Here is a 14047-nt window from a genome sequence, read left to right on the forward strand (position 1 = left end):
TTTATACATTTTTCAAATACCTTAGAGAGACTGGGTAATAGTGAAATGGGTCTGTAATTATTAAGATTACTTTTGTCACCAGACTTGTGAATTGGTATCACCACAGCATGTTTTAGGGCTGAGGGAAATACACCTTGAGATATGCACAAATTAGATATAAAGGCAAGTGGTTTAGAAATAGCTTCGATAATAAGTTTCAGGGTATATATATATATATATATATATATATATATATATATATATATATATATATATATATATATATATTATTTTGCATATTTAAATACACATATTAACATATTTCCTTGTTTTTCCCCGATTTTTTTTATTTAATTTTAAAATGTCTCTGTGTCAAAAATAAGAATAATCTCCAAGAAATTACGTGAGAAATAAAACCAATAAGTTAATTACTGTTGAGAATTAAATTATTGCAACGGCAATGGATGTCTTGTCCCTAGTATATAAATTGGGTCGGTTTCCACTTTAACATAAGGCTAGCTCTGTGTACATACTAGCCGTATAAGTATAATCATTTTGAAGGAGCCAATGTGAAAATACGCGTAGCGTAAATATTCCGACATTTAGGCCCGTAACACACTTGCAGAGTTTTCGCCAGCGAGAAATATGTTGCGAGAAAACTAAAAAATTGATAACATGGATTCAAATGGACGTCCGCACAATGGAAGAGGTTCTCGTTCGAGACAAAAACCTCGCGCGAGTTTCTCTCTGGAATCGGTAGCTCAGCGAATTTTCTTGACACGTTTATCAAAGATGTTTGACATTTATACTCTTTATGACGATTGACTGTAGAAAAAGATATCACATGTGGCGATGAATTATATTGTTTTTATTTGAAAATGAGGAAAGATGGCTGATAGCCTAATTGCAGCCAGAAACTTATCGAACTTGTACGATGTCACCCGTAGGCCGATTTATATGATACACGGGATGAAAACTATAAAAACACGAAACTTAAAGAAGAAATCTGGAGACAAATATCAGATTATCTGAAAATAAATAGGGCTATATTTTATTTTGATGAGATTTAATAGTATTAATTAAACATTTGAAATAGTGTATCTATATGTCTTAACAGTTTAATAATAATAATAATAATAATCCGTGGCGCTACAGCCCGTGAAGGGCCTAGACCGACCAGCCGGCTGCTGGCCTCACGCCCACATGCCGAAGCAGAGGTGGACGATCATCCAACCAGAATGGAGGTATCGTGTGGTTAGTACGATGATCCCCCCAGCCGTTATAGTTGGCATTCACAACCGCATTTCGCTACCTATCGCAGCTCCCCAAGTGCATCACGATGCTTGGTGGGCACCGGTCCCATACACTGGCCGAAATTTCATGAGAAAATTTCTTCCCCCATGAGGACTCGAACCAGCGCGCATTCCGTAACGCGAGTCCTAGGCAGGATGCCTTAGACCGCGACGCCACGGCGCGGGACTCTTAACAATTTACATAATTTTAATCGGAACATAGCAAAAAATCCTCTTTAATATCATGAATGGCAAAAACTGTGCTCCATTCAACCTGAAATAATTCCTAAACGTATCATCATTCAAATCGAAACCAGTGTCCAAAACTTGCGCTTATTTTCGTAAGATACAATGTGATTTTCAGACATTTCTGGCTTTAATTTTAGGCCTACTTTTTCTTTTCATTAACAAAATATGTTCATGTAACTCCATTTACTCATCATCTGAATACTCAGATTCAACATAGCGTTCGTACGTAATTTGTAAAGTACGACAATATACTTACAGGTTATATATTTAAGTACGACAATATACGTACATACATAACCTATAATATTTCCCCCAACGAGTGATTACTATAATCAGAAAAATGCTTTCTGCATGAAGGCAGTGCATAGATGATCATAGCGAGGTGTGATCTATGATAGCGAGAACTCGCCAAGTGTGTGGAGGAGGCTCTTCGCCTGTTTCTCCCAACACATTTCTCGCTAGCGAAAACTCTTCAAGTGTGTTACGGGCCTTACTCTGATTTCGTCGAACTAAAACTGATGTATACTTAGAAACATGACACATGCGACAATAAATTCACGTATTTTATCATTATAAGGTATTGAATAATAATAATAATAATAATAATAATAATAATAATAATAATAATAATAATAATACTAATAATAATAATAATATCTGTATTGTAGGCAAATGCATTGGATTATAACCTAGTATGTCCCATTCATAACAAAAGTCTGTGAACTAAACTGGACACAGCGAGTTTAATAGAGATGACAAAGATTGTTTACAGATTTTAATCGATCTCTATTTAATTCCCTCTACGCACATGAACTCACGGGCCGCCACTGTCCCTCCCCTCTCAGTGAACTTTATAAGTCTCGTTCAGGATTTGTTTGCAACGAGATTCGATAGGCACGACATGTGCATGACAACAGGCTTTACACTAAAAATTAATATTCATTTTCAGAGCGACAGCTGTTTAGAGCTTTTGTGCTATTTATAAGACATTAGATTATTCGGCTATGAATAAATTAATGTAATAGCCTATAGATGATATACCTGTTTTGAATCAAGAGAGGCAATAAACTGAACGTTTTACACTTCTTCATGTTTTATGTATGATAGCCGTGTTCGCTTATTTGACGTAAGGAACTATTACACTTTGGGAAAAAGAAAAAAAAAATCTACTTCATAATATTAAACACTGTCTACAACACGTAGAGCAGGGTTATTTTATTGGAGTAGATATTTTATGCTGATTTTCGGAAGATAGAAATATATGCCATTATACGGCCTTCCACTGTGTCTAAGTTGTCTTTAATAGGATATATTGCTATATTTATTATATTATATTTCTATTTGTATGTTCATTTGTTTTTTATGTTATATTCATTCTCTCACTGGTTATTTCTATAGATTAATTGCATTGATGTATAATTTTTCTTGCAGTTGTATTGTATTTCTGGTAGTGTGGAAGAGAAGGCCTGATGGCCTTAACTCCACCAGAGTAAATAGATAGATAGATAGATAGATAGATAGATAGATAGATAGATAGATAGATAGATAGATAGATAGATAGATAGATAGATAGATAGATAGATAGATAGATAGATAGATAGATAGATAGATAGATAGATAGATAGATAGATAGATAGATAGATAGATAGATAGATAGATAGATAGATAGATAGATAGATAGATAGATAGATAGATAGATAGATAGATAGATAGATAGATAGATAGATAGATAGATAGATAGATAGATAGATAGATAGATAGATAGATAGATAGATAGATAGATAGATAGATAGATAGATAGATAGATAGATAGATAGATAGATAGATAGATAGATAGATAGATAGATAGATAGATAGATAGATAGATAGATAGATAGATAGATAGATAGATAGATAGATAGATAGATAGATAGATAGATAGATAGATAGATAGATAGATAGATAGATAGATAGATAGATAGATAGATAGATAGATAGATAGATAGATAGATAGATAGATAGATAGATAGATAGATAGATAGATAGATAGATAGATAGATAGATAGATAGATAGATAGATAGATAGATAGATAGATAGATAGATAGATAGATAGATAGATAGATAGATAGATAGATAGATAGATAATTTCAGTCAGATATCTCGAACATAATCATTTGGCGTAGGAGAAATTAGCAAGTCAATATTACCGTATCTCACAACAGAAAATGATTAAAAAGTCAACTTCTTCGAGTTCCAGTAGCTCAAATTTGTTAAATAAATCTCATCCAAGATGTTAGAAATTAAAATATTCTTTCGCTATATGAATGAGCACACTAGCGTAATCTGTTATGTAAATAATATCGAACTTCACATTGCTGTATACATTGGGTCTATGTTTTAGACTTATTTAAGTTTAATCACTCATTAAATTATAGGAAATTTTGTTCTATATTTTGCAGCAAGAATGAATAAATAGACTATGTGTTCTTAATAATTTATAATTATATCTTCTGACGCAAGCAGGCGCCTTTTATATGATTAGATAATTCAGCTGAACAAATATAAAGGGAAATATAAACACAATCATAATATAATTCCATCACAATCTGTGAATTCGGACCTTGACTGTGTGTGTAGGCTATTCATATACAAGTATAAATAAAATTAGTATTAAATAATTTTAAAAAATATAAAATAAACTACTTCCTTTCATAATTTAAGAACTATTTTAAAGGCAAAGGTGTTTGTACATTTGAAGAATGCCCCAAAGCCAACTCCTGTATCTCCTCTAAAAAGCGTCTTTCGTCCTCGGAATACATCAATGCCATCAAGATGTCTTGCAACGTCACTGCAGTGAGATCTGTCCCTGGCAGAACCTTCAGTACTACCCGTTGTCGCCATCCCGGCTGCAGCGAGACAAACACTTGGCCACGTACTGGGGTTCTGTAAGAAGGGAGAGCTATTGCGTAACAACAGACACCATCGTGCCCGTACAGCAATTGCCAACCTGCTAAGAAACAGAGCATGGGAAGTACATGAAGAGATTCATTGTGTGTCTGAAGATGATTCTCATAGAAGAGTCGATATAATTGCCATCAATAGAAGAACCCAGAAAGCGATGGTCTTAGACCCTACGATTTGCTGTGAACGAGACACAAATCAAGCACTGCAGATTAATGATGACAAGCGAGCTAAATATGTACCTTGTCTTCCACATCTCAGTGAAAAATATGGCATTTCGTTTTACAACTGGGATGTTACGGGCTTACTATTTGGAGCGAGGGGTTGTTTACCAAAATTTACATATTGTGATATACTTAAATCCTTTCAAATTCACTTTTATGAGGTTCAGAAGATTGTAATAGAAATTCTGAAGGCCTCTCTTCAAATTATACACTATCATCTATATGTTAACACGTAAATTTTTGTTTTAATGTACCAATCGAATCATTATTTTGCTCGTTTCATTTCCCTTTATCTTTCATGTTTGTTAATTCCGGATCCCAGTGGTCAACCTCACTTGAGGACGGATGATTTGAAATAAATCTTAGTAGTTGTGAATACCGAAGAGATTAAGTGTTGTCACTGAATATCCCAAATTAGGAGATCTGAGATTCGATTCTGGAGGCCAGCTCTCTTAACTAAGGATTTTTGTGCTTTTTTAGTATTTTTCAAGCAAGTAGTGAACTAATGCCATCAAAGACGCCATATCATGACGCTTTTTATCTGCCACGAAACGCGTCCCTGCAAATTTTTTTCCAAGCTTTCACAATGATAACAAAGTGCAGGGTCCATACATCAATGCATTTAGAGTTCTAAATCTTCTGAGTGTGTTGGAAAAATTTCTATAACATTCATAATAACACTGTTCAACGAAACAAATCTCGCGTTTGTAGAGACGAAACCATATTTTCTGACATAAATTTGCCGAAAAAATAGCTTGAATTGGTGTTTATTTATTTAAATTGTTATAACAACAAGAGTGAAATAAAGTTTTTGAACAGAACTATCTGTGAAAATAAATCCCATTCTTTTACGAACAAAAGTGTATTATCGTTTTTCTATAAAATTACTTCTTAACAAATTTGTCTTTACTCCTTGACTACACTTAAGCAAAAGAATATATCAGAAATATTTTTTTTCCTGCTTGACATTCCATTTTTAGCCCATAATTAACAAAATCTTTCTTAACAAATGAAAAATTTAAAACATAGACCTATTCAGTAATGAAGTACTATGGCATCAAAATGAGAAACTTAGAAAGCATGTTGTAAATATTCAGATTGTCAATGTTAATACAGATAATATAATATAATATTTGTTTTATTCAGTCTTATGACAAATCAAGCTACCGCACTTATCATTCCCATTAATATCCCAAATTGATTTGTCATAAGACTGAATAAAACAAATTTTATATTGTACTATCTGCATTAAAATAAGGACAAATCATTAAACTATTCAGTAATACAATACTATGGCATTAAAATAACAAATAAGGACAAATCATAAACAACTATCAATACTATGGCATTAAAATGACAAATGAGGACAAATCATAAACAACTGTTCAGTAATAAAATACAATGGCATTAAAATGACAAATGAGGACAAATCATAAACAATTATTCAGTAATACAATACTCATTCATTCATTCATTCATTCATTCATTCATTCATTCATTCATTCATTCATTCATTCAGTGTTCTGCCCAATGGTAGGTCTTTCATTGCAAACCCAGCTTTCTCCAATCTTTCCTATTTTCTGCCTTCCTCTTTGTTTCCTCATATGATCCATATATCAATGTCGTCTGTCATCTGATATCATCTATCATCCCGAACTGTTTTCCACTTCATTATTCCTTCCAGTGCATCCTTCAGTAGGCAGTTTCTTCTCAGCCAATGACCCAACCAATTCCTTTTCGTCTTCCTGATCATTTTCAGCATCATTCTTTTTTCATCCACTTTTTCCAACATAGCTTCATTTCTTATTCTGTCTGTCCACTTTATACGTTCCATTCTTCTCCATATCCACATTTCAAATGCTTCTATTCACTTCTTTTCACTTCGTCGTCATGAATGTTTGCAGTTTTTCTTGGGAATGATAAATGCGGTAGCTTTCCGTTGCTTTCCGCACATCACTCTCTCTTTACCATCTTAAAAAGACCCCAGGGGGCCCTAGCGTGGAAGTGAGGAGACTAATTAGGGCCCTTCGGACTTCACCGAAATTCACCACAAGGGTTAAATATCAGTTATGTCTGGGTTTTTGACCCGTTCAGAGACCGGGAAATCCCAATTAGCCTTTGCCCGCCAAACAATACTATGGCATTAAAATAACAAATGAGGACAAATCATAGGTAACTATTCAGTATTACAATACTATGGTATTACAATAATAAATGAGGACAAATCTTAAACAACATTTTTACAAAGGGCCTATTTCCATGGAAAACAAAAATGCTACGAACTTATGCATACCCGTTTTTCTTGGAATTCGCGTGGAAAGGAACAAATAAAATGCAAGACAATTTTTTTCAGCAGAACTACGCAATAGGATTAAGGAAGACGTTACGCTAGGCAAAATCCAAAACAAATTGGTAGACTAGGCTATATCATTAATTGTTCACGTGCACTGCTAGGAGGGAGGAGTGTGACCTCAAGATTCACGTAAACAAGCGCAGAAGCTGCTCCAGCACCGACACCGACACACTTAACTGCGATTCCGAGAATAAGAGCTGACCTTCGCAATTATACATTTTCCGCGTTAGCAATTGAACAACCAGCCCCGCTAACAAAGTTATGGGTTAAAATCCATGTTTGTTCCATGTTGACATTATTAAAGTTTAGTATGCAGAAACAAAGAAAGACAGAAGTAAGTTGGCCTTGCGTCCGATAGCTAAACACAGATCATTCAGAGTCGTGTTCATCCGGACTGTATGGTATACAATTGAAGAGTCCCCTGCAAGAATGATGGATGTCACTTTCTTGTCGAAAATAAACCAAGACAGTCAATGCATAGCTTAAGATATATAGAATGTACATAGAGAGTTATATGGCATTAACACTGATAGTCATTGTCCAGTAATGATCGGAAAATCACAGTTAAGCTTTGAGCGCTAAGCATTTCAAACTTTCAATTGCTTCTCCTGCAAAATGTATTCCAAATGACATCCATCATTCTTGCAGTGGACTCTTCAATTGAATACCACCCCGGAATAAGAGTGTAACCGACAAATCTATAACACACGTTTCAGGAGAAAGGAAAATAATTTCAGGGGCATATTTCGTTAGTCCTGTATTTACTAGCAGAACCATTTGAGTAATCAAGGATACAAGTTTATTCAGCTAATGAATGCAATCGTTTATCGTTATAAATGAATTCTTCAAAATTACATTTTCCATCTAGCGTAGATTTAGATTGATGAAAGGGGTATATGGACTTTCCATCCACTCTGTAGACTATGACGATCATGGAACAAAAGAATATAACTGGTCATGGACTACAGGAACCTCATTGTGGATAATGCTAATTGACAGTTTGGAACGCCTTGCCGAATCGACATTCAGCCGCACAAATCCCTACACACAATTTATATTTATTCAGTTGTATTAACTGTAATTTTAGATGAAAGATAAAGCAGGTATTGTTGTTGACAGGAATTAAGTCCAGGACAGTGGCAAGAGGCTCTGCTTTCGGAGCCCGGAGAGCGCCAGTTCGTGTCAGGTGGAGATGCCGAACGGATAGACACCGTGGTGCTGACAGGGGATGCGGATTGCCACGATAAGATTGGCTGCTCGTGTGCTGGGCACTCGGAGCTGCAAGACGCAGTTTGCTCACACACCAAGCACCGCCACGGAGAATGCTACGATTCCTCCTCCATGCCCTGTGTTTCCCCCGTGCAGCCGCTGGGGCATTGCTGTTCCATCTGCGGTATGTAATGCAATTAATTGTTCGCCAACTATGACACATCGCTCTTGCAATAGTAATAAAATCACTGCAATATTGACATTTATAAAAGTGAGGGAGGAAAATTTCTCAGTATTGTGACGGCAGCAGTGTGAGAGATTAACAGCCATTGATTGAGTGGAGTAAGAAAACAGCCATTTGGCTTCTTGAGGAAGTACTGTATTAGAGACTACTTCAGTTTACAATGCATTTACAGAAACAGGAAAAACAGACTAACGGTCTTACTAATAAAATCTCTTATAGATTACAGACGTTTAACTGCCTTATACAATGAATAGCTTGTTTATAAGTCGTATATAAATTCCTGATTAATAATCACTATATAGCCTACGTTGTGTATAACAATATATCTGTTATAGAACTACTTCATAGTTTCGTCATTATTTTATTACGAAAGGTAAGAGAATAATTGAGATTCTTTGTTGCATCCGATAGTGTGCCGCGCTAAGTATTTGTAATATATTTGTAAACATTTTGATTGAAACGTCGTGGGAATCTTAAAACTTAGTTCTTTTAATAAGTAGTTTTCTTAACTTTTAAAATAATGATCATAACTTGGCAAGCTTCATTAAAATTTCTAATAAGCCCTTCTTTCTTTTTGTTCGGATTAACCAAAATTTTGGAGTACTGGGCTTCGGATTGGCGAGGTTCTACTGTCTTTTCAACATTTTTTATATTTAAATTATATATGGTATGGCTGTTTAATCAAGACTCCTTGCTTCTACAAAATATTCACGGATTTCTGAAATACTCCATATCTAAACTAAGAGACTGTCGAATTTAAGGTTGTCGTAAGCCTCATGTTGCAAGATAATGCTAACTCACAATTATATTTCTACTTCAGCATGCTTCTAAAAGTGTTTTTTCAACATGAGTAAACAAGCTTTATGTTCAGGAATTGTATGAACTGATAACTAAAAGCCAGGAAAACATATTAGGCTATATCAATTATTACTATTGTTAAATTTATTAATAGGCTAAATAATGACAACCTAAGTTTATGCTGACTATTACACTTTTAATACGTCACACTACTTTTGACCAATAAAACGGTACGAAAGGACGTCTTTCAACCAATCATGAATGCTTATCGCGCAATTTTATCATTTCCCTAGAATTTGTTTATTTTTATTACTTTCCCAGCATTTGTTTGTTTTTATCACTTCCCTAGCATTTGTTACTTTGCCATAATTTCAAACTGCAAATTCTTAACGCCACTGTAAAACATGCCTTGCGATCTCATTTGTTTCACCGCATAGATAGTCGACTGAAAATGGCGGCTCCGTTAAAACTTTTTGGTGCAGGTTAACATTAGTGAAATAGAATTTGTAATAACTCAATTGATATTTATTTTATTGTATTAGAGTACTTTATTTATTCTAATTTTTATATACTTTCTTCTCTCTTTATCACCTCCCTACCATTTGTTTTTTTTTGTTTGCCAACAATTAAAACTGCAAATTCTTTACGGTACTATAAAAATTTGCTTTGCGATCGTTATTTGTTACCTCTTAGGCAGTCAACAGAAAATGGCGGTTCCGTTCAAACGTTTTGGTGAAGCTAACATTAGTGAAATAGAATTTTAATAAGTCAATTAATATCTATTTATTGTATTAGAGTACTTTATTTCTTCTAATCTTTATATACTTTCTTCTGTTTTATCATCTCCTAACCATTTTGTTTCTTTGTTTGTCAACATGTCAAACTGCAAATTCTTTACGGTACTGTAAAACATGCGTTGCGATCTCCATTTGTTACCTCATAGACCACAGATTCCAACTGTAACTCGTACGAGATAACCCCTGGTGTAAGCAACCCGCAGCGCATATTCTTTAAGATCGTTTTTCCTATTTTATATGAAAAGTTATTGACCTTAGCAGAGCATGCTTGACGTGCAATGTCTCCTGGTTCTATAGGCGTTTGGACTCCCATATCATAGACAGTCAACAGAAAACGGCGGCTCCGTTCAAACGTTTTGGTGAAGCTAACATTAGTGAACTAGAATTTTAATAAGTCAATTAATATTTTATTATATTAAAATACTTTATTTCTTCTAATCTTTATAACTTTCTTCTAATCGTGAAATAGTCAATTAAATCCCACTCGAGTAACCTACTGTTCAAAACATACTGATGGTTATTGGTCACCATTATCTTCCTCCAAAGGGCTATTTGTTTATCAATGCTAATGGAATGGTTCTTATTTTAATTGTTTGTAAGCCTGCAGTAAATATTTGAGACACTGCTCTAATATGAAGGGTATCAATTAGGCCTAATAAGTGAAAGGATTAAGTAGTAATTTTGGAATTATATTTTCACTAGTATGCCAGTCACTGGATTTAAATAAAGTTGATAATGTACAAGGGGGGAAAGGAACTGGCTACCCTACCCCAGTATCTCCTGACTTAGCTGCCTCATGAGTGATGCTATGCTGATGTCACTTATGAGGTTCAAACCTGTCTTCGGGCAGTTGACTAAACAAACAAACAAATATACAAGGAAGAAATTATTGGTGAGAAATGATGTAAAAATTTACAGGTGCCTACTTACTGCTGGAGTATTCCAAGTCGGATGTGAACCTGGCAGGTCTGCAGTCATTACTGGACTCTCTATTGTCCTACGACAAGTACTCCAAAGTGATGGGGCACATGGGCAAGCCTGCCTTGGTGGAGGACGTCCCGAGACGTCGACTGCAGGTCGTCCTGGGTGAAGTAGGCGACTACCAGGGGGATTCCGTCGACCTCGCCAACGTCTTCGCTGACAAAGTCAGAAACAGTAAGCCATGAAATTCTGATGCGATGGAATCTGCAAAACGTAATAAATAAATTAAATAAAATGAATAAATAAATTAAATAAAATAAATTAATAAATTAAATGAAATAAATAAATAAATAAATAAAATACATAAAATAAATAAATAAAATAAAATAAAATAAATAAAATAAATAAATAAATAAATAAAATAAATAAATAAAATACATAAAATAAATAAATAAAATAAATAAAATAAAGAAATAAAATAAATAAATAAATAAATAAAATAAAATAAATAAATTAAATTAAATTAACAAAATAAAATAAATAAAATAAAATAAAATAAATAAATAAAATAAAATAAATAAATTAAATTAAATTAAATTAATTAAATAAGTAAATAAATAAATAAATAATAAATGAAATAAAGAAACAAAGTATATAAAAAATATTAAATAAGCAAATAATCAAATGAATGAATGAGTGCACTAAAAAGAAGACAAGTGAAACATGGACATAGCATGAAGTCTCTTGAAACTGTAGCCTGTTTTTTATTTGCAGATGAGAAGTTCGGTATAGGTGACGTTACGCTGTATGTCGCTGGGGAAGCCGTGGCATTGTCCACATGGGGCAGTGTCCTGGGGACTATTTTCGGGACATTCATTGGTGCGCTCATTGTCATGGGCCTCATCTATCTCGTTTTCGTGGTCTATCAGCAGAAAGGGTAGGAACACGATCTTCATGTGACAACAGTTAGTGATATAATTAACCATTTGAAAATGTCTGTTTCTACACTTTCTCTTTCTTATTATTTGCAATACAGAATAATCATTCTGATACCGCAAAATATCTTGTTCGGAAATATCAATGAAATACACAGAATAGCTGTGCTATAACCACAGTCTAGTATGTACAGTCACGAAGCTCAATACGTAGTAAATATGCATCCGTAGATAGGTACTAACCACTAGGATCGCTAATATCACCTCATTACAGACAATGCGAAATAGTACCGGCACAGTCTATTGTTCCTACCACCCTCACAACTCAAGCTTCGTGACTGTATATACACAGATTATGCTATAACATTCTCTGGCATATCATCCACCTTTCTTAGTACATTTCTCAAGGATTATTAGTTCATTTCATCACCGAGCGCACTCTTCACGATATCTAGAGGAAAAAGATGAACAGCTCCCCAGAATTGCCAAGTACTATGACAGACGTTAGTTCCTGTGTGAAATTAGTAAAGTGTTTCATAGCCATAGTCTTGCATGCTATTTTAATCTGTATTGAAATGTTCACATTTTTCATGTAGTGTACAATAGATTCATTGCATTTAATTTTATTAATAGTCGCTTTATGGCCATGAAGTCAGGCGGCTATAAATAAATCCAATTAAAAATAGGAAGTTAAATCTGATCTTATATGAGAGAAGCGGTTAAACAAAGGGTATTGTGTTAACATAAAAATTGTCAAATATTTACCTCGTTTATTTTATTTAGCCTATAGAATTTTTGGCGTAAAGACAGACAATATAAAAGTGAAGTTATTTGAAAGCCTTAATAAAATTTTACTTCATCCATTTTCACATTATCAGCTGGATACTTCAAGGCCAATCCTTCGTTTTCGCGCGGTTTGAGAATTCACCCAGCGAGAGTGAGGAGGTAGTGGAGACTCACGTGGAGGTTTCGTCAGGAAGTGTTAAGCAGCAAGATAAGCCGGGATCCAGCAGGACTGAAGTCGCCGCTTTCGATAATCCCATGTATGGGAATACAAAGGTACGCAAATCACGTCTCAATCCAGATGTTGGAAGACATAATACCCATTACCGTTGAGGCTAGCTACAAGTAACTGGTTACTTTGTACTGTATTTATGAGTATTCAGAAATGTGTGTATGTGTGTGTCGTTCCCAAAATCTGCAGTAATAATTAGTGTAAGTTTCCTATAAAATATAAATCGTGGAGTGCGTAGAAGTACTGCGGTATAAATGGGATATTGAAATAGAAATTTTCTGTAAAACAGGCCAGAAAAATGAATTAATATTTGAGGGGAAAAATTCGCTCCGGCGCCGGGGATCGAACCCGGGTCCTTGGTTCTACGTACCAAGCGCTCTGACCACTGAGCTACGCCGAACTCAATCCACTGCACCGGATCGAATCTTCCTCCTTCAGTGTTTCCCTTTGTGGCCTGACTCCAAGTTAGGCATATATGTTGAAAAATGAAGTTAAATCATGGTACAACGAGGAAATATTTAGGAAGACCTTCAAATATTACATGGGAAGCCCGGCTTCTTCATTTAGATTCTGGCAGGAATATCTTGTACTAATATTTTAGTTTTATTGGTTATTAATGGTTACACCGTAGCAGATAAATTCTGTAAGACCAAAAATTAATCTTCAAATAATTTTAGTTTTAAATTACATAATTCTGATTGTTGTCTTATACAGTGTAAATGTCCGATTATTAAAGAGTCCTCTGAAGTTAAGTATTTAGGCATAGTTTTCAATAATAATCATTTAAAATGGAACCAACACTTTAATTACCTTTGTAATAAATTACGTAAAATAGTATATTATTTTGTTTTATTGAGGAATTACTTGTCAATAAGTTTATTACGTACAATATATTTAACTTTATTTCAATCGGTAATTATGTATGGAATTATAGGATGGGGGTAGCTCATTTAATCCAATTTTAATCCACTTTATTTATTACAGAAGAAAATAATTAAAATATGTCTTAATAAACCTATTGATTTTCCATCTCAAAATTTGTTTCTAGACTTTAATGTACTTAACGTAAGACAAATTTATTATATTGTAT

The 14047-nt window shown here is 34.2% G+C and overlaps 1 protein-coding gene and 1 long non-coding RNA gene across 2 annotated transcripts in view; one reads left to right on the plus strand and one right to left on the minus strand.

Moving 5' to 3' along the window:
* Positions 1-14047, plus strand: part of Amnionless (amnion associated transmembrane protein) — a 38904-nt gene that overhangs the window by 20247 nt on the left and 4610 nt on the right. Inside the window, exons 4-7 of the mRNA XM_069829075.1 lie at positions 8158-8431; positions 11005-11241; positions 11782-11944; positions 12821-13001. Coding sequence (XP_069685176.1) covers positions 8158-8431; positions 11005-11241; positions 11782-11944; positions 12821-13001 — 855 coding nt within the window. The remainder of the gene's footprint in view (positions 1-8157; positions 8432-11004; positions 11242-11781; positions 11945-12820; positions 13002-14047) is intronic.
* LOC138701807 (uncharacterized) overlaps positions 11149-14047 on the minus strand; it is a 292542-nt gene continuing 289643 nt past the window's right edge. The window contains exon 3 of the long non-coding RNA XR_011332694.1: positions 11149-11271. This is a non-coding gene — a long non-coding RNA (uncharacterized lncRNA). The remainder of the gene's footprint in view (positions 11272-14047) is intronic.

The sequence above is a fragment of the Periplaneta americana genome, chromosome 6 (assembly GCF_040183065.1).
Source record: "Periplaneta americana isolate PAMFEO1 chromosome 6, P.americana_PAMFEO1_priV1, whole genome shotgun sequence".
NCBI classification, from domain to species: domain Eukaryota; kingdom Metazoa; phylum Arthropoda; class Insecta; order Blattodea; family Blattidae; genus Periplaneta; species Periplaneta americana.